The 26,913-nt window shown below is 40.2% G+C and overlaps 1 protein-coding gene across 5 annotated transcripts in view; it reads right to left on the bottom strand.

The window, feature by feature from the left end:
- adcy2b (adenylate cyclase 2b (brain)) overlaps nucleotides 1-26,913 on the bottom strand; it is an 81,159-nt gene that overhangs the window by 33,757 nt on the left and 20,489 nt on the right. For 4 of the 5 annotated variants that reach the window (XR_006008098.1, XM_041966923.1, XM_041966924.1 and 1 more), the window contains exons 3-7: nucleotides 15,835-15,996; nucleotides 14,690-14,839; nucleotides 6,505-6,653; nucleotides 4,555-4,666; nucleotides 1,971-2,098 (exon numbers count right to left, since the gene is read on the bottom strand). Coding sequence is in view for 4 of the 5 variants with exons in the window: in XM_041966923.1 (XP_041822857.1) it covers nucleotides 1,971-2,098; nucleotides 4,555-4,666; nucleotides 6,505-6,653; nucleotides 14,690-14,839; nucleotides 15,835-15,996 (701 nt within the window). In the remaining variant the exon portion in view is untranslated. The remainder of the gene's footprint in view (nucleotides 1-1,970; nucleotides 2,099-4,554; nucleotides 4,667-6,504; nucleotides 6,654-14,689; nucleotides 14,840-15,834; nucleotides 15,997-26,913) is intronic. The other variant, XM_041966926.1, reaches the window with a different exon arrangement.

Genomic DNA, 26,913 nt, shown 5'->3' with positions numbered 1-26,913 from the left:
TATTTTAGGACTCTCACTATCCCCACCAAACAGCTCTCTAAGTGTGTTAATGTTTGTTTTTAATTATTATTATTTTTTTATTTATTTATTTATTTAGGAGGCTGGAATAACAATCCTACTGCAGGGTAGTTCCAGGGCATTTTTTTTTTTCTGATGGTCCATTGTGGTGTCACACCAAGTGGGTCAGGCAATGTGGCAACACAAGATGAGACTGTATCCCAATCAGCTGCAGACATTCACTCTACTTTAATGGCAGAGGAAGAGGTCAAGCATTTCTGACGTCATATGTGACCACAGTTACCTGCCCGTCCGCATTGGTCGTCTTGTGGACAACGCTCTTGTCTACATTTCAGGGTTTGTTGTCAAAAATGTCCTAAAATAAATCTGTCCTGTGAGGTGTGCCATGCAAGCCTCGTCACAGCTACTGCACCATCATCCCTTGACCAGAGCTACCACCTGCTTCAGCTGAAAAACAGTGGTGGGCTGATGGTCCCACATCACTGAAGCCCAATTCAGTTGCAAAAACACTGTCAGCTAAAAATTCAACAATGAGACAAAATAGCCAAGCTGAGAAAAAGCCCCAGACTACTGTAAAGTCATGCTGAAATATGTGGTTGTCTAGCCTTGCTAATCAGATAAAAACCTGTTCATTTGAAAAGCAGTCTACTTTTAAATAGTAGAATGGGGAGCTACAAAAGTATGATCATCTGGTTGGTTTTATTTTATGCTGCTGTACAAAGTTTTTGCTCATGATATTGATATGTGATATCTTTGTGTTTGCTACCCTATGCTCATATCTGACTGACTTTCATTTGTACTCATTTATTTACACAAGCTGCTTTCAGCCAGGAGTAGTGATCAGATCCCTTTTAAAGGGGTTATAGCACATTCTATATCAGCAGTATTTTGCACCTGGCTAAATATTGTATTGCATAATATGAAATTAACTGCTTACAAAGTCGCATATTATCTGTACTATGCAATATGTACTGCATTCTACCAAATATGTGTAGTATGCAACATGGAGTTTTAAAAATAGCCATGGAGTGAGGCTGTTGCTAGCTCAGGTTAGCATAAAGACTGGTAGCAGGAGGAAGCAGCTAGGCTAGCTTCAGAAATCAGAATTTCTGAAGTTTAAGTAAGAAATATTAACTGGAACAATACTAGAAGTCAGATTTACAGCTTCAAAATCCAACATGGCTGCCCTGCACTTAAATGTTGAGAGCTGCAGAACAGTTTATTAGCATTTATTAGCTTCCGTTTGTGTCTCAATAAATTAACTGCACAGCTCTTTCAAACCTCTATGCGATGTTATATGTTCCATGTGTGTCTATCAGTGAACATATGTGGTGTTTACGTTCAAAATAGCGGAAGAAAATGGATGGATGGACGTTCAAAATAGAGTGTAACGCTTTGCAATTAGCTTGTATTGCTAAAAACAGAGAGCAAAACAATAGTAATATGACGTCTTTCCCAGTTAAGGGTTCTGACTTCCTAGACAAATGGACCGCAGCATATTAGAAACTAAAAACACACTTTTAAACACAAAACACTGAGTGTTTCACTCATAATTTAGGAATAGGCAGCCAGTTTGGAAAATCCTTTAAATGATAAAGTGAAATTCAGACAATGCTTCACAATGTCAGTAAACAACACCAGATGGCATCTTTAATCTGAATATAATTAATTGTCAGCGCTAACAAACCATCATAGAACTAATAAGTATGTGTTCATGCATGAAGCTGTAGAAAGAACAGGGCAAAACTAAACAACAATATTCATTTGTTTAAATTTTCTGTTGGTTCAGTCTGGAGGCTTATCATTTTGAATTCACATTGTGTTTACACTAGAGTTTAAACAGAGCTGGAGTCCTGTCTGGCATTCCTTCTGCTCAATCTGTTTAACAGGCGTGTTTGTTTGTGTTTGTGTGTGAGAGAGGGTGAAAGGCAAGGACGGCTTTGGTATTTTACTTGATGGCCTCACACATATCCAGGCCCATCTTCACGCAGTTCCTGGCATGGTTAGGCAGCGACTCAGGCAGACCAGACACACAGTAATAACAGTCTCCCAGGATCTTGATCCGCATGCACTCGTTTTCCTTAAAGAGAGAGCAAAAGAGAAGGAAAGAAAGTGCATCCATCAACAACTTTTTAATATAGTATTTTTTTTTTAAATATTTCACATAGTTCTCACTTGTAGCCTAACCTCACACAGAGAAAGACATCCATCAAGCCCAAAATCATGCACCCCCCCCACACATACACCCCCACAATCTCTTATTCCACATGTGGGTTGAGTAACACCTCATCATTGGGCTGAGTTTATGTAACAGTAGCTTCAGGAGGACAGAACTGCTGGACATGAGGCTCAGTGAGCCTGACTCAACGGTTCAGACCCACATAGCTGAGCACCCATGAGACCATGAAATACACACTAACCAGCCCACACATGCACAGCACTCAGGAGGGTGCTGCAGGAAGGCCGACAGAGGCCACTGGAGGGAGAAAAAAGTTATTCTGAAACACAGTTACATCTGATTGACAACCCAAGGCAGACATTGTTCTCTAGCTTATTGCGTAATTAACCTAATCAAATTAAGTGAATTGATTCATACATCTGATGATATTAGCTGAGAACATTTCATGTGAACCAAGACTAATCGTTTAACACTAAAACAATGAATATTCCTCCATTTTTCCTATTAAATCTAAATGAATTGTTGATTAAAATGACATACTATGATTTTAAGAGGTTTATTGATTTAAGGCTTTTCTAATTTAAGGGATTTATGATGCATATTTAACAAAGTTAACAAGGTCATGAATGGTTTATTTATTTAAAAATCCATTACATAAAATCTGAAATGGCCTCACAAGCCAGTAATCTCATAAAACCTTAACCTGAAAAAAGAAGGTTAGAGTAATTTATATAGGATTTTTTGTTCCTTACAATTCTTAATCCTTTCTCATACTTATGCTGCCTCATTCATATTATCGGTGAAATAAAGTTTAACAAATGATCCAAGAGTACTTGCTGGAATTTTAACCCTTTGAGCCTTGTGCTTATTTCTTAGCCCTCTGCTTAAAATTGCATACCCATGAGTGTATCTCTGCAACCACAAGTTCTATTTGAATATCTTTGAAGTCACAGTAGAAGGAACACTTGTGAAAGTTGAAGTATAAATATCAGTATTTGTGTGACTGTTGCAGAATAAATGAAGATGGCACATGGCACAAATGAAAAAAGTATAAGGCTCTCCTAAAAAAACGGTACTTTTAGGATGAATATGAATATCTCTTTAGAAGAAAGTAGATGTAACTCTAAAAGGCTGTAGAATCGTAGTACATGTAAACATTATCTGTACAAAGGCCAACTATGATAAAGTAAAGCTGAACAAATTTAGAGATTTTAATGCAGACAGTTTAAGAAAGGTCCCAAAAATAGCCATCTTGGCACATTGTCTTCTCCAAATACCTCTAGTTTTAAAGAATTAAGGAGTAAGATTCTAACAGGTCTTGGTTTTTTTTTACTATTAGCTAAATGGTTTCTTATCTTTAGAGGCAATTATTTAATTAAATAACTTATTTAATTATAAGCCTTTTATAAGCTGCTGACAGGCATTAAAACAAAAAACAAAAAAAAAAAAACAACTTATGAACAAATGAAATATTCCTGACGTAGAAAGGAAAGAAGAAGAATCCAGTTTCAAATCTACGTTTCACAAGTTTTATTGAGATATAATATATAGATTCAGTATCTTTTGTTCTTAAATCTTAAATCTAAATCTTAATAAATAGATCATAACAATTTGATTCTGCCAACATACGATTTCTATTTAATTCGATTTAAAAGCCAGTAATCGTATCTTGTCCTTTCATATCAAATCACAAAAACTAACAAAAATGTCAAAATATTGTTTTATTCCTGAGCTTAATTAGACAGACAATAGGTAGGTAGGTAGGTAGGTAGGTAGGTAGATGGATAGATCGATAGTGCCCCCTATCTTGCATCCTATCGAACTATGAGCTCGCTCCTACCAGTAAAACAGTTATCTTGACTCTTGCATAATGTCCTCTTGCTTTTCTTTGCTGAATCAGTCACAAAGCACGTTCAAAATATTCGGTGTGTTTATATCAAGTGATGCAGTGTGTAATGCGAAATCCAGCTGCAACATCAAGCACCATGCCGTAAGCAGAAGTTGTAAATTGTAGTTACTCTGCATGGGATGCTGCTGGGCAGCGTCGCCTACAGAAATGCTCATAATAAATGCCCCTGTACCATTAGACGAGTCAAGAACGCAGAGTTTTAAGGTCTGAAAATTAAGTAGTTCGTCTTTAAAGCTGGCCACGCTGACCTCAAACCAAGTAATTAGAGAAGTTATTTATAATAACCAAGATAGTATAGTCTGACTTTATCATGGTTACACACCTTAGGATATCAGCATTTTCCTCATCAATCAGTCATCTGAAATAAGTAATTCTAGGTGTTGGATCAAAGCAAATGTAAACATTTCTACATGCATTTTGTAAAGAGATTTGGCTCTTCATGATTTACCTTTGCAATCTGGTCAAATTTGCCAAAAAGTTCATTCAGCATGTGCACAAGTTCCCCTGGAGAGCAGTCACTGGCCAGCCTGGTAAAGCCCACAATGTCTGCATAGAGGATGCTGTAAGTAAGAAAAAAAAAAAAACACAATTAACACCACTGATGTTTCTCAAATAAAATTCCCAACCATTCATTAATGCTACAGCACAATTAATTATAAATTCATTTTTCCACTATCAGCTAAATGGGTTCTGATGCTTAAAATCAGTTTAACTGACAGAGTCACTACTACAGTAGTTCCCTTTTATAGGTTGGTAACAGTTAGATTTTCAACTATGCCCCCTATCCACTCAGCCACCAGTCCCCATTTAGGTGTCTGGGATGCAAAATAAGGCATTGGTTATAAAATAAAAAAAGTAATCATTATTTTATAAAAAGCAACATATCTTCAGTCTATCTCAAAAACACTTAATAACAGTACCAAGGATCTAAGTCCCCTTAATAAACGTCTAGGTTTGATGAAGCACAGTTGGGCAGCATAACTAATGGCCCTTTCCCACTAGTACCCACTAGTACCCCTCCTGATTTGTCGATGTTCTAGTCAGGATTTTTAGCACCTACTCTGTCAGGGTCTGATGGTGTGGATCTGATCGTGACATGTCGAGATAGAAGGCCACTATTGGCCAGAATTTGACATCATTAGATGAGTCATGAGAGCGACTCCCGACCCCGCCATCTTTAAAACCCAGAAGCCGCGACTGTGGATAATAACATTGGCAGCAAATAGATGGTCTTTTAAAAAACAATCATCATGGTCCAACACAGAAGTAATGATCTTTTTATGCTTGTTGGCCAACGAAAAAAATCACAAACTCGTTGTACTAAATTGTTGTTCCCTGTGTGTTGCAAACAAATGACTTCATGATAGTTACCAGCCGCCTTAAGACGGCCCCGCCCACACTGAACACAGCCTCAATTGCCCTCCATTGTAATAGGAACAATTGAAACTGTGTGTACTAGTGGGAAAGGGCCATAAGTATATACTCTACAATACAGTTTAATGAACACACTTTTAATTTATATTCGGCAAAAACTGACATAAAAGTTTTGGACAATTGAAACATATGACCATATTACAGCTAAATATATGGAAGGGGAAGGCAATTTACTTGCACGGTGCTTTCACCCCAATCCCCAAGAAATGTAACAAGGCTGCAGAGCTCCTGCAAATAAATGCAATTTCCCCAAGAGAAGAACTTGCATGGCCTCCCATCTCAGCAATTACTGTATAACAGCTGGAGAACTGATAGTGGAGACAGCCGTCGTTTTTTGCTCTCTGCTAACAGCACAGCCACCTGTCCTTGAGAGGCTTTCATTTGTTCTGGAAAAATTGCCCTCCTCCCTTCCCCCTGAATCTGATCTGAGACCACGTAAGAATTTGTTATTAGTGGGGAGATGATAGGAAGATCGACACGAGGATACTCAACATTCATCCACACACACAGCTGAGGCCCATGTTGGGCAGTCATGCTCTTGTTAATGATGACGTAAAGCAAATCTTTGGGGTCACTAGATGGAGGGTTTCTCACTGGTAAGCCAAGTTTTGTTTACTCGGATGTAATTTAGAACTAAACAAAAAGGCCCCTCTTTAATTGGCAAAGCAACCTCAGAGTAAAATGAAGGTGGATTAAATCCAAATTGAATTTCACCATAGCAATGAAAAGAAACTCAGTAAAAAGATGAGATGGAGAGAAGATGTCTAGAAAGGAGGTGAGACAAAGCAGAGAAGAGAAATCCAAATTTAAGAGCAGGTAGAGAGGGTACCACAAAAGAAGACGAGGAATGAGTAGTGATGAGGAGGAGGCCTGGATGGCACAGGAGCAATCAAGCACTGAGATGAGAGCAGAAAATAATAACCTTTATTATGTGGGGGCACAGATAGAGGATAAGGGACTATACCTGACATTGGTGTGTCGCTGCACATAGAGGTTGTGAAAGTTGTTGGTGCTTTCAGTTCGACCGAAGTTTGGTCCCTGCAGCCTCTGAATGATCTCGGCTTTCATCACTCTGGCTATGTGAGCAGGCAGCAAGGACAGTAGTAAACGTTCCTACAGACAGACAGAGGAAAGAGAACAAATCAAAGACAGGCAAACATGTCATTTACATGCTAATTATAACAAGCTAATAGAGGTAACAATAGCTAATCCTAGCAAGCCCTTTTAACTAACATCTTTCAGAATAACTTGGGTAAATTTTAATTTAAAAAAAGAGAGACAGAAAACACATTATTGAACTATAATTTTAAATCATTCTGTATCTGTTATAACTGAGAAGTTGGAAGTAAAAGCATTTGTTTGCTTTTTCCCTTGCTATCTTATTCATGTATTAAAACAGGGACGATACACATTAATCAACAGATGTTTGAATGTATCAGATTTCAGCCATTGGCTAACTTCCATCTGTTATCAAAAGAGAATTCAAGAACATTTTAATTGCTTTAGTAAATAGTTGCAATTTTTTTTTTACCTATATTTGTATTCTCTACTCTAATTAAATTACACATGCTCGTTTTATTTAATTTTTTTACATTTCTGTATGTATTTCTTCATTATGCAATTAAGTGGGGGCTGTTTTTTTTTTACCATTTTACAGAGACCAGTTAGCTTAAGAGTTAAAAAGAAGCTTAACTTGTAATTATGGCCTAAAAACAGCCAGAGATTTGTGTCTAAAAGAAGGATTAATGATAGCTGTCCATGGTTGAACTACAGACAAATGAAATGTAAGTATTTAAAAATAATAGTGGCAATCAATATGTTTCTGTTTGTAATGTGCTAGCAGGAGCTTAAAAGCTAAGTAATGTAACTGCTTTTACACGGTATTATGTGCTGCTGGAGTAAAGTGTAATTTACTCCAGCAGTACAGCAGTAACGTTTCCACAGTAGTTCAGTGTTACTCAACTCCATCCATAAACACTGGCTACTATAAACAGAGCTGTAAAATCCACTCCGGTCCTCGTGAGCTACTGTCCTGCAGGTTTTAGATGTCTCCTACTACAACACACCTCTGCACAAGCCTGTTAATGACCCAGTGATTTGAGTCAGGTGTGTTGCATCAGGGTAGAATCCAAAACCTGCAGGATAGTAACTCACAAGGACTGAAGTTGGAGATTCCTGGTTTAGATGGATGCTGTGGTTCTTTAACCCTGTGATATTTTGACCAAAGTGTTGAGTGGAGATTTACAATCGCAGCAAATCGTGGCAACTTTTGATAAAATGGCAAAAGACGTCCTTTAAAATGCTCTAATTTTCCCAGAATGTATTTATTTTCTTTATAGATGGGCTCCTCTTTATTTGAAGAAAGGGGGATATATTAAACAGCAGCTCGCTAGTTGGGCACATTCCCTTCCTGGGTGGCCCGAATGGACCTCCGAACCATCATGGAGGGGGTGAGCGAGTGTGCTGGCTGGGTGTACCCGTGAATACTGTTCTGTATCCCCAATATCAGCGCGGTGTGCAGTGGTGCCCCGTAGGTAAAGGTTACCGTCATGGCAGCAGGGGGTTCCCGTTAAGGAGCAGTCGCCGAGTAGCTCAGTGGCTGGAGCTGAGGACTGGGTGGGATCCTGGAGGCTATCGGGCCGGATTCTGTGTCGGGTTCAGTTCTCCCCAGCCTGCATGTGTGGACCAGCGGAGGGGTACGCATTGTGGCTGCTGTCACGGACATGCTGCTGTTTCGTCCCGGTTGTTTTATGTTTTGTCCTGGTTGTTTTATGTTTTATTTGATGCACCGGACCTCGTCACCAGGTATCCGGGGTCGGCGAGGATAAATCTATGTCCTCACAGCTTATGGACTATTACTCCGGAACACCTGAACATCATTGGGCGTGAGAGACCTGGCTGTCAGGAACAGACAACATCCTGTTTTATTTTTATGTTTTTTAGAGGGCGTTGTTTTGGTATTGGTTCTACTTGTTTTTTTTTTTTATTTTACTGCATGTATTAACCTTTTTCTAATGTTTTCAGGATGGTGGTCATTGTTTAAACTCAGTCCTTTGTTCTGCACCTTTGGTTTTAGGTTGGAGTGATTTCCATTTTATTTTAACTCTGTATACATTTTAATGAAATGCTGTGTTTAATGTAGGAATCACGTCTGTCAAAGTGCTTGATTCGGACCTGTGTGCCTTGTAGTGTAGATTTCCTGGAGTGAAATTCCCCAGGTGGCGTTGTCGGTTTTTATTGGACATTATTGGTTTAAGGAAATGGAAATGTCCTAATGCACCTACCAAACATCCATTATGCCACACACAAGGTGTGTCCCCATTCAGGGACTGTGCACTTTGAAGTGTGCAGACCCTAAATTGGGACACACCTATAGACATATAGACGCGTCATAGACTGACGCTGCCTTTTGAAGCCAACAATCAACGTGGCCGCCATCTTGGATGGGTGTCCCATGCGCCTCCAATGCATTTATTTCTAAGCTGTATGCCCAACTACAATCATCGCAACTCTATGAATTTTTACCTGACTTTCTCACGGTTTGCTTTGTTACAAACAGCAGATGTAGTTATGATACAGGTCACCGTTACACATTAAAAACACCTGTTTTCAGTTTTATTATGCTCTTGAACAAAGACATGGTAAAATATTAAAAGTATAAATTAATCAATCAAACTTTATTTATAAATTAATTGACACAATGTTACATGCACGCACACACACACGGAAAACCCTCAAAAAAGGATTGTTTTCCACAGCTTCTTGCGTGTGCTGGCACTCTAACTCCAGGGTAGTTAATTTTGCAGTGTTGTGCAGCCTTAGTTTAAGAAACACAGCGACAACAAAGGACAAGCGCATGAAATGGTTGTTCTCAATTCCGAATTGGGTTTGAGTGATGTGGGACCATCAGCCCACCACTGTTTTTCAGCTGAAGCAGGTGGTAGCTCTGGTCAAGGGATGATGGTGCAGCAGCTGTGACGAGACTTGCATGGCACACCTCACAGGACAGATTTATTTTAGTACATTTTTGACAACAAACCCTGAAATGTAGACAAGAGCGTTGTCCACAAGACGACCAATGCAGACGGGCAGGTAACTGTGGTCACATATGACGTCAGAAATGCTTGACCTCTTCCTCTGCCATAAAGTAGAGTGAATGTCTGCAGCTGATTGGGATACAGTCTCATCTTGTGTTGCCACATTGCCTGACCCACTTGGTGTGACACCACAATGGACCATCAGAAAAAAAAAAATGCCCTGGAACTGCCCTGCAGTTGGATTGTTATTCCAGCCTCCTAAATACATAAATAAATAAAAAAATAATAATAATAAAAAACAAACATTAACACACTTAGAGAGCTGTTTAGTGGGGACAGTGAGAGTCCTAAAATATATATCTTATTATAAACTTAGATTAGATTAGATGTAATGCACAATAAATCAATCATTCCTAGTCATGCAGAAAGAACTGACGGTAAAAAAAAAAAAAAAATCTTAGCCTACTTGTGAAAGGTAATGCCATGCTATCGGCTTTTAATATTGCGCTGGTTATTGCAACCGTAGGCTGCACAAAATACGGGCGTAGTTGCTGGAACTGTCCTGACTCTGGTTAGTTCTGAAGCTAGCCTGGAATGTGGACACCCATCCAAAAAGGCGGTGACGCGGCATCACGCTCCAGCTTGTAATGACACGTCTACGTATATGTCTATGCTGCAAACACTTTCAACATGGAGGAACAGATCATTTTAGCTGTCTGACTTTATAATTCTTCACGCAAAGATTATAGAGATGTAGATAAAAAGGCAGCCGCGTGGCACCAGGGTGAATTCTTATGAACGTAGGTTCTAGATTTATCTGGATCAGTCTTAAGGTCCCCCATCAAATGATGATATTCACCATGCTGTTTCCTTGTTTGTAAGATAGGCTGAACCCTGGACTGTCTTCTTCTATTGTACAGTAGAGTCAACAGCAGGATTTCTGTCTCTTCAAGCAAAATCTTCTGACTCTTCCTCCTTCATGCCTTGTCTTTTTCAAAAATGTCAAAATTTCCTCCAATATCATAACCAATCAAATTTCTTGGACAAAAGGGATCTGAAAGCATGATGCCGCCACCATTGCTGCTGTTTGTCGTGTCCTGTGTGTTGGGTTTCACCTGGGTTGTGATGAGTTTTCACATGTTGGTCGTGCCCATTATAAGGAAAACCTCTTTGGTGTAGACTTCAGGTCTTGTCACTTAACAGACCACAAAGATCTTTGAAAAACTGCATATAGATCAGTGAGATAATTGTAGTTTGCTGTTCTGCTCTCTTCTGTTCTATTATCTTCTTTCATGCTAATATTTAAGTTCCTATTTATAGCTCTATTGTTACATTCCCTTAACGATGGCTCATTGGGGTTAATTTGTCAGGAAGTACTGGAGGCAAATGTCAAGTACAGAAGAGCAATGACTGCTCATGACTCTACGTTTGAAGTTTAATTATCATCAGGTAATTAAGGTGAAAATGAAAAGAAATAAGATTTATCTTACTGGTTAATCTATACAATCCTACTTTAGTTAGAAGGCCCTGTCCCATCCTGGCAAGTACAAAGCTAGATGCTTCAAAAGTGTCACTGAGATGTATTCACTCAGTAACTCCAGTTGGTAGCAGTGAAATGGGTCTCTCCGTGTGATTTTGTAAAATAACCTGCTGTTACACAAAAGTCACTATACAAAGAAGGCCAATGCTGCTGGACTTAGCAGCCTGTTGATGGTGATGATTTAGAAAGTGGGCATATGCTGTATTGTGAAGTAACACCATGGCTGCGCTGGAAATGTCATTATATTGCTCAGCACGGTCAGTTACAAGAAAAATAGAGAACAACAGATGCAAGATCCCTCATCTACTGCTGTTGTGTAAGCAAGCAAGTTTTTTTTTTTTTTGCTTTAATTCAGCACCAAACACATGAGATCGAGGCTGGTTTGAGGGTAATTTTGGTGTGTGTGTGCGAGCGTGTAGGCAGGTGTGTGGGTGTGTGTGCATGTTACAGAGTGAGCAGCTGCCTGAGGGGGTGTGACTCATAAATGCGGCTCACAGTAAAGAGGGTCATTACATTGTTCACACACCACGGGCTCATTTCCTAAAACACAGCAGCAAATTAAGTCGAGAGAGGTTCGGGGTGGGGGTGCACTAAAAATAGAAACGCACACCATTCACTCTTATTTACTTATTCAGAAATGAAGTAGTTTGAACAATCTACTGTGTGCACACAGAGGGGGGTATAATAGCCTGAAGTGGTGTTATTAATCGTGTGCTTGATTAATGAACTAACGTGATCTGTTATTCAGCTATTAAATGAGATTTGGCATTGTTAAGTTATGCATTGGCATTTGGTGCATCTTCACACATTGTAACACACACATATATTCAAACTGCAGACAAAGTGTAAGTGACCATACACTGTACAATTTACAGTTAGACTGATTGCCTACAGTACCAGTGAAAAGTTTGGACATGCAGTTTGAATGCAGTTTGAATGAGGGATGTAATCGTTGCCAAAATTATTTGCTAAATTGCTGAATCTATTGTGTTTATAATTTTAAACAAAACCATTAATTCACAAATTAACAAATGCACACTTTACAATAGATAAAGCTGCAAAATCTTAGAATATCTTAGAATAAAAAACAAAGTTGTCATTGTGAACTCCCTCCGAGTGGACCATCAATTATTAGTGTGATTTTATATGTCATTCCCTGGTTGAAAAGAATGCCTAATGTCAGGACAAAGACGCTAATGTCAACCAAATGTCACTCCAAAATGCCACTTAAGACATGACAGCCCTACCAACTTCTCTTCCCTGACAAAACTGGGATAGGCTGTATGGTGTAATAAAGCAATGCAATCCTAATTTCATTCAGGTCCTTATCAAACATGTTTCACAGAGATGAAAATAAAAAGAATTTACAGTCAAGCTAGCAGCTGCCATGAGTAGGTTTCTGTGTAATGTCATCACAAAGGTGCATGTGAAACCAGCAAAAAGCAGCTCTCCACCTGTTTTTTTTTGGCAGAGCCTAGCTTTGAAACAGAGATGGCAGAGCAGTTCATTTTACCAATCGCCTAAAAGGATGGATGGAAATTATTCAAAATTCTAAGGGGATCACAGACATTTGCCAAGAGCAAAAGAAGATTGCTGATCCAGTCCAGTAGAAGAGCAGACTGACGTACAGCAAGTCCCAAAAGCAAGAATGTGTATGTAGTGTTCACTTTGTGTCACAATGTAAAACCGATCCTGTAATAAAACTTATTCTTAAAAGTGTACAGTAAATATAAATATGTATCTAGGGCCTCAGATCGAATGTTGAATCAAATTTGCTGATAAAATTTCAGATCCTGACATAATTCCCAACAACAAATAGTTTGAGTTGTCTTGTGACAAGTTGTAAAAATTGAACGTTGCAAACATTTTTACATATTTAACCCAGGCAGACTGACTTTACCACCATGCTGATAATATTGTCCACACAATCGATTGTCAAAAAACAGGTAGGATCATTTAGAAATATGGCCTGCAAACATTTTCAGCATGTCTATATCCAAACTCTGAACAATGAAATAGCTTTTTGTGATAGAATTATTTAACCACTGAGTCCGCATGGAAAATGTATGTTTATTAAGAAGGTTTTACAGTTTTATGAATGCCAGCAGTGGCTTAACCATGGGGTTTGTAATCGTCGTAGGTAAGTAACCTGTCTATACAATTGTGCTTTGAGCTAACATTTAAATAAAAACAGAGCTAAAAAAGAACCACAAAACATGACACTTAGCTCAAGCGAGGGACTGCTAATTAGAGCCATTTAGAGGAAGATACATCCTCAGTTCTAAATGAAACATCCCCATTAGCTAGTTTAGCTATCTTAAAATTGCTAAGTGATAAAACTGAAATAGAGGACATTACTTTTTTGGTAAAGTAGTGCGTTAGTGCGTCGATGCACACTACTTTTCAAGATGCATTGTGGGTAATTTTGAGTGCCCTACTTTTTTCTTTTTGGACATTTGGACACTCCGACAAAATGGCGTGACCCCTATATAGAGCACTATGTAGGGAGTAGAGTGCACATACGGACACAGCCAGGAGCTTTTGGTCAGTGGTGATATTCGCATTATTTTCAGTTCAGTCCAAACTTGTGATGAAAGATCCTGCTTGCCGGTCAGTGGAAGGAGTCCTTCAGCATCCAACCCGCCTAAACAAGCTAAGCTTTTTTCAACATTTCCTGGAGAGCAGCAGCCGGTAAGACAGAAATTAACAAGCTAGTTACAGGGTTTATTGTAGGAGACGTGCTCCCCCTGTCGACTATTGAATTGCCCAGGTGTAGAAAAATACTAGATAAAATGATTATTAGACAAGTGTGCCCATTTCTTCCCACAGACAGGGATGTTGTTTTTACTTGGGAGTGGCTGTCGAGTGGTTTTCATTGTAAATACGTTGAAATAAACGGCTTGCTGCATAACTACAATTCTGATTATTTATCTTTCACTGATGCAAAATGAATGTAATCTTAAAGAAACAAAACACATCCACTTATTAATCCATCCATATAAATTTACAGATTTAGTAATAATTAAATTAATTATTATCCATTTGAATCCCATTTATATTAATTGTATACATAAAAGTCTTCTAGTTAAAGAAACCAACATATCGTTTTGAATCTTCATTTCTATTTAGTCCCCTATCAGACTATGGAGAGGAAAACCTCTCCTTTTTAAATATATTGTGTTTTGTGATTCATGACATGTAGCTTTTTGCTGTAATTTCTTACACCCAGCAATCTCCCTTCAATTAATGAAAACCATGTGTCTTTGATCAACACAGAGCTTGCCTTTGATCTATTCACTGTTTCACCCATACTGTGATAAAATCAGCAGCTCGTGACACTCCATAAAAAGTTTGAGAACTACGAAAGTTTCTGCTAAATTTTACTATATTCAATCCATTAGTTGAGAGATATGGTGCATCATTTCAGCTAGACAGGCAGGCTAGGATTTGACATGATAACAAATTTAATCATTTGCTCATTTTAAAAATTTTGTCATGAAACAAAATAGCTTAGTCATGTGCCTATAAGATAAGTTAGTATTGATCAGAAACCTAGTTCTCAGACTCTGTACCTGTTGGTGTTTCTCAAACTCAAGTTTGATGGGTGACTTGATGCAGTTGCAGGTGTCTTGATAAGTTTGTTTGAGCGCCAGGTCCATCAAATGCTTGTGATACGCCCCCACCAGGTTACCACAGGTGAAGATGATCACATTAGCCAAGATCTGCCATACATACATACACACACACCACATGCATATACATACCAGCAAAAAAGACAGGATTAAATCAGTACAAGGTTAGTGTGTAAGGAAATGACGCATGTTCTAGTTATGATTGTACCTGTAATTTTCTCCATATATGACCTCCCATTCAAGTCTGTATTATTACCTCATAAAACCAGAGCAGAGTACACACCTCGGCTGCACTTTACATCACTGTGTCAACTTTAAGCTTCTTAAAACATGGCCAGTATATCAGTATATCAGTACATATCAGTCACTGGTCCTGTATCCAAGGGTAATTAACGACTTTGAGCATATTTTATTGTCAGTGCATTTTCCACCATGCATGTATGTGAGACTGAGAAGAGACGCTATTGTGATTGGACTGTAATCAGTCTGTTTACTTTGATGGTTGATTACAAAGCATCTCTGTGTGTGTGTCAGCCTCAGAAATGCATGTGATTTACAATCATGTCTATTTCAGTTAATGCATTATCTCAAATGATGTGTAATTTTTATTGATGGTTGCAGATTTGATCTTTATATTCTCAGTCTGTGGTACAGCTTTTCTTTGTGTTGCTGTGTGAAGAGTCCAATCGCTTGCAGACAGTTTTTAAGATTTGCTTCCCAAGTTCAATACAAGGCTTTTCATATTTCTCTGGAGGCTCTGCTGAATGTGCTGTTATGATAATAAAGAATAGTTAGCTTTTTTTTTTTTATGACACAGACCTCATTAAAGTGATGTACCTCATCATTTTAGTTGTGCATGAAACGACCTTACCAATTCTGTTTTTAAAGAATAGACTAACCCTTTCCTGCAGCAAACAAAGCAGCAGCAGAGTCATGAATACACTGAGAGGTCCAAAATGGAAAGCATCACACCAGAGTTACCTTACATCTGAAGCAGAAGCACTAAAATATATAAAATGGAGATTTCAATAGTATGGTGGACCTGTAATGTCAATGGTTTGAGGGTGGACAAATATTCGTCTTACCTGCCAGATCAGAGGTTCCAGCTCTGTGACAGTGGATGTCAGGCAGATGCTGAGAGTAACAGTGTGTGAGAGGCAGGTTATGCCACTGGCAATAATGGCCCATTTCATGGAGAAGGGCAGCATGGTGTAGACAATAAACACGATGAACAGGAAGAAGGACACCTGGAAGCAGAAAACAAAATGTCAACAGGTGATAATACAAACTGATCAGAAATGAACCAGATCGGTACAAAGGTTTTGCCAATCTCTGATATGCACACGAAGGCTTCGTAGGGTTCACTCTTCTTCCCAAGGAGGGAGAATCAGAATACTTTATCAATCCCTGCTGTGATGCTGAGTTATCATAGCAGGAGCACAATCAAGGTGTTTTTTTAAGGTGCTACTAACACTATAAGAAGACAAAATAACTGAAAATAGAAAGCAACACTTTACACTGGTATTCACATTAAAAACTAGTTAAAATCAGAGTTAAGGCAGCAGGTGATTAAGGTACCTGTACTGAATATATATACACTTGCATGAGTATATAAACTACCAGTTTAAAGTTAAAGACGCAGGCAGCAACGACCTCCTGTATTATTCCTTCAGACAGACAGGTTGGAGGAGTCTGGTGCTAAAAGCTGCTCCTCAGATTGTCCGGGGTGTCATGGAGGGGGTGGGAGTTATTGCCCGAGATTCCCAGCAGCATTCTGTCCCCAACCACCTCCTCTAGAGAGGGGAGCTTCATTCCAATGACAGACTCAGCCTTTTTGGTGAGTAATTTTTGATGATTTGGGTGAGTGTGTTGGTTGAATGACTTTTCTACCCACATCACTTCTATTTTACTCTAATGTTTGAAGGTAGGCAGCTGTTTTGTGTCTAGTAGTGTTACATCATGTGATGGAACCTGCAACTAATCAGAAGTAATTCAGGTAATCAATGATGAAATGTAGTTTTCTAACCCTATCTATGTCATTTTAAGGATGGATGCAAAGCAGAAGAGTTAATGGACTGTAAGAATATTTGTGCTGGTCAGGTTTCGAAAAAGTGATGTGACCATGATCTTATCCTAAAACCAAAAAACCTGTCTTTCTTTACATGACATTTTTGTTCTTCTCAAAAATTGACACTCTCTTCATCAATACATTATGGGCATAAACACTGTCACCGTGGCGACACGAGTGGAAAACTCATTAGTAAAGAGACTTTATCACAGCTGACAACTGATGTAGCAAAGGTTTATTATAAAACATATTTTTCTATGGGCCAACACACACATATTTTACACTCTGTTTTGAAATTATGTTGAAAAAAGGGGACATCAGCGAATCAAATTTAAGAACCCAACATCTATACTCAACTTATCTGTGTTTTAGACACAATTTGAAAAGACTGAGCAGATTTTTCCTGAACATCCTTCTTTTCAGCAATGTATTCCAGTTATTCCAGCAGGAGCTCAGGATGCGTCCAGGTTGGATGAGTAGCTTCTCCAGTGTTTTCACCCAGTGTTCATTTCCAGTTGAACTTGCATCAAAAGTCTCCCAAAGGATCTAAACTTCTGCAGTTACTGGAACTACTGCAGCTGACTCCGTTTGAGACACAGGAACAGAAGATCTGGTCTGAGCTTTGTTTAGATGTCCTAGCATCTTACCCTATCTTGAAGGCCACAGTCTAGTTTTTTTATCCACAAACAGAAGCTTGTGATCATGAGTGAGGGTCTGAATGTAGATCAGCTGGTTATCTGAAGCCTCTTGTTCTGGCTCAGCTCATTTGTTCACAACAATGCTCCAGCACTGTGGCTGAATTACTGCCAACTCTGCAACCAATCCATCTCACGATGCAATTTTCCCCTAGTTAGAGACAATATTCTGACATCAGAGGTGACTCATCCCCAGCCTGGAGAAAATAATCTACTGAGGACAGCAAATGAATGCTGATGTTCAAAAGTAGCTAACTGGGATTGGCATCATCACTGGACAATCAATAATTTTATGTTTTATTCTTGAAGAATGCAGAAAAACACAAAGAATAATAAGGTAAAAAGGTTTGTTATTCTTAAAAGACAAATGCCAGAAAAATAAATATAAGAAAGTCCTCTTTTACAGCTCTTTAAAGCCCCAGTGTGTACGAATTACTCCCATCTAGTGGTGCGCTACTATAATACAAGCAACCGAGTAGTGCTGTACTGGAACCTCACTGTTTAGAGCATTATTACAGCTACGGAAGCCGCAGAGAGTCATAAAATGTGAAAACGTCAACATCTCACAGAAGTTCGTGTGTCCCTCAGGTGATGAGGTACAGAACGATACATAATTCTGTTTATTTTTTTTATGCTCATAAGTTACAAGCATGCCCTCCATGTATTTGGTACCAAGCTACTGCTAATAGCTAATGTTATCGTGTGAAATCGTTTTTCGTGACTAGCAGAGGGAGAGGTAGAGGGAGTCAAAGCAGGGGCAGTGGACCTGTTGGCGCTGCAAGAGGAAGATCCCTTGCTGTAACATTACTCTGTGTTTAATAACATGTATTTCAGCTAATTTATCAAGGGAGGTGGGTGACGTACTGATTCGAAATAATTATTATCTGATATATTTTTACGTTAGAATGCTTGCGGTTCTAGTGATTAAATCACTGCGACAAACTGGTATTGCTGTGGTCTATTTTGTCTGACTAGAAGGACAACAACTACCCCCACCCCATTGACAAATCAGCTGAAAGAAATTATGAAACATGAGGGAAAGCTCTCAGGAAATACATCTGAAAGAAGTGCAAAGTCTCCTGCTGGTATGACTTCTGTGAAGAGTAATGACAACTGAAAACTGTTGCAATGGAGCTTTTCTACTGTAGGCTAACTAAAATGATCAATTTCTGTCGTTTTATATAGCAAGTAATAGTAAATGATCTGACTTAAACAGGAGGATAAAGTAGTTTGATTGTATTAAAATCACCCATCCAGCAGAAAGCCTGTAACCTCCGTGTCATATTAGAAGTCCCTCTCCTTCATCAACTGCCTCTATCTGGTTAATGCTCCACTGATGTACACGTTCGTTTGCTCCCGTTCTTATTTCTTTATCTTTTCTTGGCAATTTTTTCCTCCATCTAGCAGGGCAAAGAGTGTGGATGGTCCTCCATTTCAATGTAAATTGAAAACTGAAGACTTTGGTGAAATACGTATTGAATGCTTAAGAGAATGAATTTAAAACCTGTAGGGAAAAAAAAAGTCCTTTATTATTTTCGTAGTGATTTCGTGGTTCAAGCATAGTTCATCCAGAAGTGCGCTTCCATCCACATGTGGAGGAGGCTGCAGGGAGAACAGATATTGAACACTGCTCGACACAATACCAGCATACTGCATTCATCTTATCCACTTGTCTTTGTCCATTTACATACTTTACTGGAAAGGTAAGGCAAACTGGAGTTTTTAACGACAAAAGAGAGTCTTCAAGCTCTGGTATCTCATCTGACCTATTGCTAGCCCGAGGCTTTAGCTATAGTGCAAGGCAGTTCTTACTCTTCCATGTAGGAACTCAGTACACCTCTGTTCCATACCTAAAAATCAGAATATGGATATATGTACTGTTACTGTCCTACTAATGGACAATTGAATAAAATAACTGCAACTATAAATTAGTTCCTAAACTGGCTGCAGGTTTCACTGGTGCATGAAAAAGTCCACAACACTTTTGTGCAGTGTCCACCACCATGCGAGTCCAAATTCTATGAATGAATAGATGAATAATAACCTGCCAATCTTCCTTACCTAACTTAAATCCTAATGTGAGGATTAGTGTTTCTTTTAAGCAGGGGTGGCCAACGTCAGTCCTCGAGAGCCACAATCTTGCAGGTTTTCCATGCATTCCTGCACTGACACACCTGACTTAAACTATTGAGTCAGTGTGCAGATCCTTATAGGTTGTTGGATCCATTTTATTTGAGACAGGTGTGTTGGTACAGGGATGCATGGAAAACCTGCAGGATTGTGACTTTTGAGGACCGATGTTGGCCACCCCTGCTTTAAAGCAACACCACATAAGTTTCTGACCTTAAAACTCTGTGCTTCTGACTTGTTTTCATGGGACACTGATATTTAATATGTACATATCTGATTATTAGGACTGAATGCCTTTAATAGCTTTATTTTGTCATTGCGATATATGGCGGTCTTATCACCCTAATAAGACCGCCAGTCCAAAAATATATTTCATAAAATAAGTCTTTATGCTGATGACGTTTTACTATTCCTCCAGAACTCACAAACCTCTCTATCTGAAACAATCTCACTAATTAATAAATTCTCATCACTGTCGGACTACTCCCTTAACTGGTCTAAGAGTACAGTTCTACCCATCACCTGTAGCTTTCAAAATCTACCCAGCATCACCTTAAAATCAGGTAACATTAGATACCTGGGTGTAAATATTCCCTCCAGGCTCTCAGAACTAACAAAACTTAATCACACTCACCTTCTTAAGACTATAGAAGATGATCTTGCTCGCTGGAAATCTCTACCCATTTCACTCATGGGGAGAGTCGCCACCATAAAAATGATGGTTCTACCCAAAATCAACTATTTGTTTCCTATGATTCCTATGAAACCCCCCTCTACCTGGTTTAAATCGCTAGAATCACACATCTCCCGATTTCTCTGGAAAAATAAACCACCCCGGATCAGTTTAAAAACTTTACAGAAGCCAAAGATAGAGGAGGATTAGACTTGCCTAACTTTCAACATTACTTCCTAGCTAATAGATTGCAATATGTCCTAAAATGGCTCAAACCTAGTCCACTAGATGACCTGTGGATAGACATAGAACAAACATTTTGTGACAATTTGGAAATTTCTGATCTTCCTTTTTTCAGCTTAAGTATAAAAAAGCAAAAGTGCTTTAAAAGTGTCAACATCAGCACTTCTCTGACAGCCTGGTGGGAATTTCTCAATAAAACCAACTCCTCAATAATACCATGTAAACTCACACCCATCTGGAACAATCCTGATATTCTACTAAACAAAAATATGCTAAACTTTAACCAATGGATTAACCAAGGAATTAAATACTTTGAACATATTATCCATAATAGAAACATGTTATCTTTTAATACACTCTCATCACAATATGGGATTAACAGCAACAGATTCTTAGAATATCAACAGCTCAAAACCGTAATACACACAAAATTCCCCCTTCACCGAACAGATCTGGGGTCTCATTTATAAAACTGTGCGTAGGATTCTTACTAAAAGTGTACTTACGCCCAAAACCGGAAGTTGGCGTACGCCATAAAATATTCTGATTTATAAAACCGTGCGTACGCACAGGTGCAAGCAATTTCCCCTTTATAAATCACACTCGTCCTTGAAGTTTGCGCAGGTGAATTTGGCTCATGTTCCGCCCACTACACACCCACTTTCCACCATAAATGGTCAATGCAAAGTACCTCAGCGTGTATTAAAATGAGCCAGCTGATCCATGTTGTGATCCATGAACAACGGCAACCGCAGGGAAGCGAACCAAAAAACGCAACTTCACAGAGGCAGAAATCGATGCATTAGTGAGTGAGGTGGAGAGTCGAAAAATTATTTTGTTTGGTAGCCACAGTAGTGGCGTGACAAATAAGAGTAAGTGTCGTGAGTGGCAACACATAGTTACCTCAGTTAACTCTGTGAGCGGGACAGAGCGGACCATGGCGAGATCAAAAAGAAACCATCAATGAACTGAAGGAAATCAGAACAACACTGCATAATTTGTGTGACATTATGTTCGACATTTCAAACACATTAAAAGAGCTTGTGAAAAAGTGAACCTTATTGTCTGCTTAATCGCTGCATGACCTCCTCACGGAGCCGTGCGCCGTGTTGGAACTCCCTGTGTCTGGGAGGGGGCTGTGGGTGAGGGTCGGCATTCCGAGGAGGGGGGAGGCCAGGAGGTAGTGGGATGCCGTGCCTCAGTGCCAGGTTGTGCAGCACGCCACACGCCCTCACGATCCTGCGCACCTTTTGGGGATGGTACAATAATCTACCCCCTGACGCATCCAGACACCGCCACCGGCATTTTAAAAGGCCGATGGCGCGCTCTACAGTTGAGCGCGCACGGGAGTGAGCGGTATTGAACAGGGTCTCCTCTGCGCTCTGGGGGTTTGGGAAGGGGGTCAGGAGCCAGCGCCGGAGGGGGTAGCCACTGTCCCCTGCATTTCAATGAAACAGTGCATCAGTGGTCTGCATCTGGCTAAGCTGGTTGTCAATATAAAGTTATTGTCTTACCAAGAAGCCAGCCATCACGTACAGCGCCTGCCTGCAGTCTCTTCTCTACACTGCTTTGCGCTAGGATGTAAGAGTCATGTGTAGAGCCAGGCCATCGTGCAACTACATTTGTCAACATCATGTTGGATTGACATATGACTTGAACATTGATAGTATGCACATGCTTCCTATTGACATACATGAATTCATCGACATATGGGGCCCTTATAGCAATATGAGTGCAGTCAATTGCGCCGATTACATTAGGAAAACCGGACATTGCTGCAAATTGCCTTTTAATGTCGGCCTGTTCTCCTGCAATATAGGGAAATTGGATGTGGAAGAGTGTAGCAGGACGCATAGACAGCGGAGACGGGTTATGAACTCTTGCCGGGTTGAAGTCATGCACGCTGACCAGTGAGCCGAAATCACATCTGCGGTCATACAGCCAGAGCGCAAAATTAATTGGAGACATGGTGACAGGACCCCACGCTGCCACAAGAGGACTCTGGATGCAGTGTGTTGTTAATTCCCCACCTCTCCATCTGTGTCGCCAATTCCCCCAGCCTCCAAAACCAGCGTACGCATGGGTCAGAGCTGCCGTGAAAGACCGCACATTTTCACGTCAAGTTTGTTTTTTATAAATCACAACCTTTGCGTGAAAAGAGGCGTACGCCAGTTTCAGGCCCCATTTTGTGCGTACGCAACGGTTATAAATGAGACCCCTGGAACTTCCTCCAATAGTAGCAGATTTTATGGACCTCTGTACCCCCAAATTACTTTCAAAAATATACAGATTAATGTTAAAAATAGATGACTCAAATTCCCTACCTACTTCAAAATGGGAGATAGATTTATCCATCAATCCTAGTCAACCATTTTGGTTACAAATATGTCTTAATGCCTTTAATATGACAGACAGCCCAAATTTACAACTCATACAATACAAAGTCCTCCATAGAACGCATTATACAGGACAAAGGATGTTCAAGATGGGTCTTAATCACTCCGATATCTGCACACAGTGCACAGGTAACACAGCAGATGATTACTTACACGCTTTATGGCTTTGTGCACCTGTCCAGAAGTTCTGGAATAAGGTCTGTGAGGATTTATCAACATGGGTTAGATGTAACATTCCTGCATGTCCAAAACTTTGTTTACTGGGTGACCTAAGTGACATTAATATAGACACTAACAAAGCACATATGGTCCTCACGGCCTTATGTATCGCAAAGAAGACTATTCTAGTGAACTGGAAGTCTAAAAACAATCTAAATATTAACCAGTACAGAAATCTCCTCTTGGATCACATCAGTCTAGAGTCTGTATCGGCATCCATTAAACACCAATCAGTTAACTCTCAGTCTTCCTGGACCCCGCTGATTAGTCACATCACGTAGTGGGAAGGGGTGCTGGGGTCTAGTCGTTCTGTGGGGGTCAGGGGTGGGGCTGGCTGGGGGGCCTTGGGGGTCCATCGGCCCTGGCCGTTTCTCTGGGTCGGTGGTCGGGGGGGCCATTGAGTAGGGGACGGTGTGGCTGACTGGCTCCGGGGCCTTGGGGCCTGGGGGCTGGTGCTCACTGGGGGCGGGCCGGGGGGCGACTGGGGGTCCGGGGCGGTTGTGAATGGGTAAGGGTTGGGGTAAAGAGGTTTTTTTTTTTTTTTTTTTTTTGGGGGGGGGGGACCTGCGGACATGTTCTTGTCCCTGGGGTGCCTAGCCTTGGTGTTGGGTTGGCGTGGCCCACGGTGGTTTTGCCTGGGCGGTCGGGCCCCGTCGGGTTCCTGGGTGGGGCTTTGCTGGGGGGAAAGGGTGGCCCCTCCGTGCGGCCCGCGCCGCAGCGCCTGCTCGCCATCGCCCTGGGCTGCCCGGTGCCCCTGCCCCGTCGCGCCGGGGGTTCCGGTCTGGGGACCCCTCTGCTCTGGTCCAGGTGGGCCGCTGCTCTGTCTGCTTTGGCTGTCCCGGGCTTGGTACTCTGTGGATCTGCTTGGCCTTTGGGGCCTCGGGCTCCCCCCGTCCTCCGCTGATGCTTGGGGGTGCGGCTTGATCGCGGCCCCCTTGCGGGTACACATTTCCTCCCTGTTGCATGGCCACACATACATATTAACACGTGCATGCTCACAAACGTGCTCGTCTCTCCATCCGCTTCTCACTAGATGTAGCGGATGTTTGTGTGTTGGTACGTTCATCTGCAGGTACGTTTGATGACTATTGTAATTTTTTATATTATCATCATTCTATCTTTCTTTCGGTATCATGTAGTACTGTGGTAGTTTATGTTGTTGTTTTTTTTTTTGTGATATGTTCTGGGCAGCATAGACAACTGTTATTTCCACATTTTAATCCTGTCCTTTTCTCCCTTTTTTTTTTCTCTCTCTCTCTCTCTTCTTCTATCTCCCTGTCAGGTTCGGCACTGACATATAAGACTAAAAGAAAATAAGATTACAATAAAAATAATAAAAATATCAAGGGCAGCCATGTATATAACACGTCTCCCTTGGTAGAGCAAATCTGTCAAGCAAAATATGGCACACAGACCACCGTTCTGTATGTTAGGATGCTGGACAGGACAGGGTTAAAAAAAAAAAAAAAAAAAATATGCACATATCTGGAGCCATGGTGGTCCTGCAGCATCCTGGGGCTGAGAAACTATCCTTTCCATTCATTTTCTGAACTGCTTCGTCCAAATAAGGGTCATGGGGAAGCTGGAGCCTATCCCAGCAATTAACAAGGCAAGGCAAGGCAAATTCATTTGTATAGCACATTTCATTTACAAGACAATTCAAAGTGCTTTACATAAAACTTTTCAGAAGGGTGCAGAAAGCGATACAAGTGCATTAAAAAAACAAACAAAAAAAAAACAAAGATTAAAAGAAATGCAATTAATGAAATAAAAACAGAACGAAGATGCTAAAATAAAATAGATCAAATGCAAGAAATAAAACTCCAGTGTGGGTAAAGACAATATTAAAACATGATTCCAGCTTAAAAGAACCAGCTGTAGATTTTGACTTCTAAATAAAAACTACTGAAATGCAGCAGGGAACAGGTGGTTCTTTATAACCTTGATTTAAATAAACTGAGGGTTTCAGCTGATCTGAGGCTTTCTGGGAGCATATGTGGAGCATAGAAGCTGATTGCAGCTTCTCCATGTCTGGTTCTGACTCTGGGCACTGATAAGAAACTGAAACCAGATGACTTAGGGTTCTGGCAGGTTCATACTGGGTCAAGAGGTCACTGACGTATGGTGGTCCTAAACCATTCAGAGCTTTATAGACCAGTAGCAGAACTTTAAAGTCTATCCTCTGACGAACAGGCAGCCACTGTAAAGACCTCAGAGCAGCGGAGTTCTGAATCAGCTGCAGGTGTCTAATTGATTTTTTAGGTAGAACCTGTAAAAACACTGTTACAATAATCAAGCCGACTAAAGATGAAAGCATGGACTAGTTTTTCCAGGTCCAGCTGAGACATCAGATCTTTTACCCTTGATAAATTCTTAAGCTGATAGTAGGCTGACTTTGTAATTCCCTTAATGTGTTTCTCAAAGTTAAGGTCTGTGTCCATCAATACACCCAGATTTCTGGCCTGGTTGGTGGTTTTTAGGTGTATAGACTGAAGTTCTGTGGTGACCTTTAATTGTTTCTCTTTGGCTCCAAATACAATCATCTCAGTTTTATTTTTGTTCAATTGAAGAAAGTTTAGACAAATCCAGTCATTAATCTCCTCAATGCATTTACTAAGAGCCTCTACGGGGCCTCGATCTCCTGGTGACATTGTAATATATCTGTGTGTCATCTGCATAGCTATGGTAACTAATTTTGGTTTTCTTTATAACCTGTGCCAGTGGGAGCATGTAGATATTAAACAGAAGAGGCCCCAGGATGGAACATTGGGGAACTCCACATGTAGTTCTTGTCTGCTCAGATGTAAAATTACCTATTGACACAAAGTACTTTCTATTCTCTAAATAGGATTTAAACCAGTGCAGTGCAGTACCAGAGGCCCACCCAGTTCTCCAGTTGTTTAAGCAATATATTGTGGTCAACTGTATCAAATGCAGCGCTGAGGTCCAGTAAGACTAAGACTGACATTTTTCCATCGTCCGTGTTCAAACATATGTCATTAATGACTTTGGTCAGAGCAGTCTCAGTGCTGTGGTGCTGTCTAAAACCTGACTGGAAGACATCGTAGCAGTTGTTTTGTGTTAAAAAGTCGTTTAGTCGTTTAGCTTTTTCAATTATTTTACACCCTGGACAGGTTGTCAGTCCATCACAGGGCCACAACCATTCACTCTCACACTCACTCCTAGGAAGAATTTAGATTGACCAATTTACCTAAAATGCATGTCTTTGGATGGCGGGACGAAGATGAAGTACTCAGAGAGAACACATGCATACATGAAAAGAATATGCACTCCATACAGAAAGGCCACTGTTTTAATGTTTTTTCATCCTGCACGTCAAATGTTGTCTGATGATTGATCCATAAATACAAACTGAGTAATTCTTGAAACTACATCAAAAATTCCCAAATAACAACACAATTGCCAGAAAATGGATCCAACCAAACATTTTTTTATTGTGTGCACCTTCTGTATTATACTTTTCTAAATCCTCACAGCTAAGTGAGCTTCCATCTCTTTCTGGATAAAATTCAGTACTAAAATGCAGATCTTGCAAAAACGTATACTGATGTACTCAGATGACTGCTCCTTAGATGTTGTGTCTTTCTTACTGATATCTTCCACGTTAACCTCCTGCTGCGTCCCTGTCCACTTCCCCCACTGTGAGTCCAGCCCTTCCTGTTATGGTGGCGACCAGCAGGATTAGGTCACAGTTTCAACAAACACACAAGATGAACTGC

Source organism: Melanotaenia boesemani, chromosome 17 (assembly GCF_017639745.1).
Source record: "Melanotaenia boesemani isolate fMelBoe1 chromosome 17, fMelBoe1.pri, whole genome shotgun sequence".
Taxonomy (NCBI): Eukaryota; Metazoa; Chordata; class Actinopteri; order Atheriniformes; family Melanotaeniidae; genus Melanotaenia; species Melanotaenia boesemani.
This window is presented reverse-complemented; position numbering and strand designations above follow the sequence as displayed.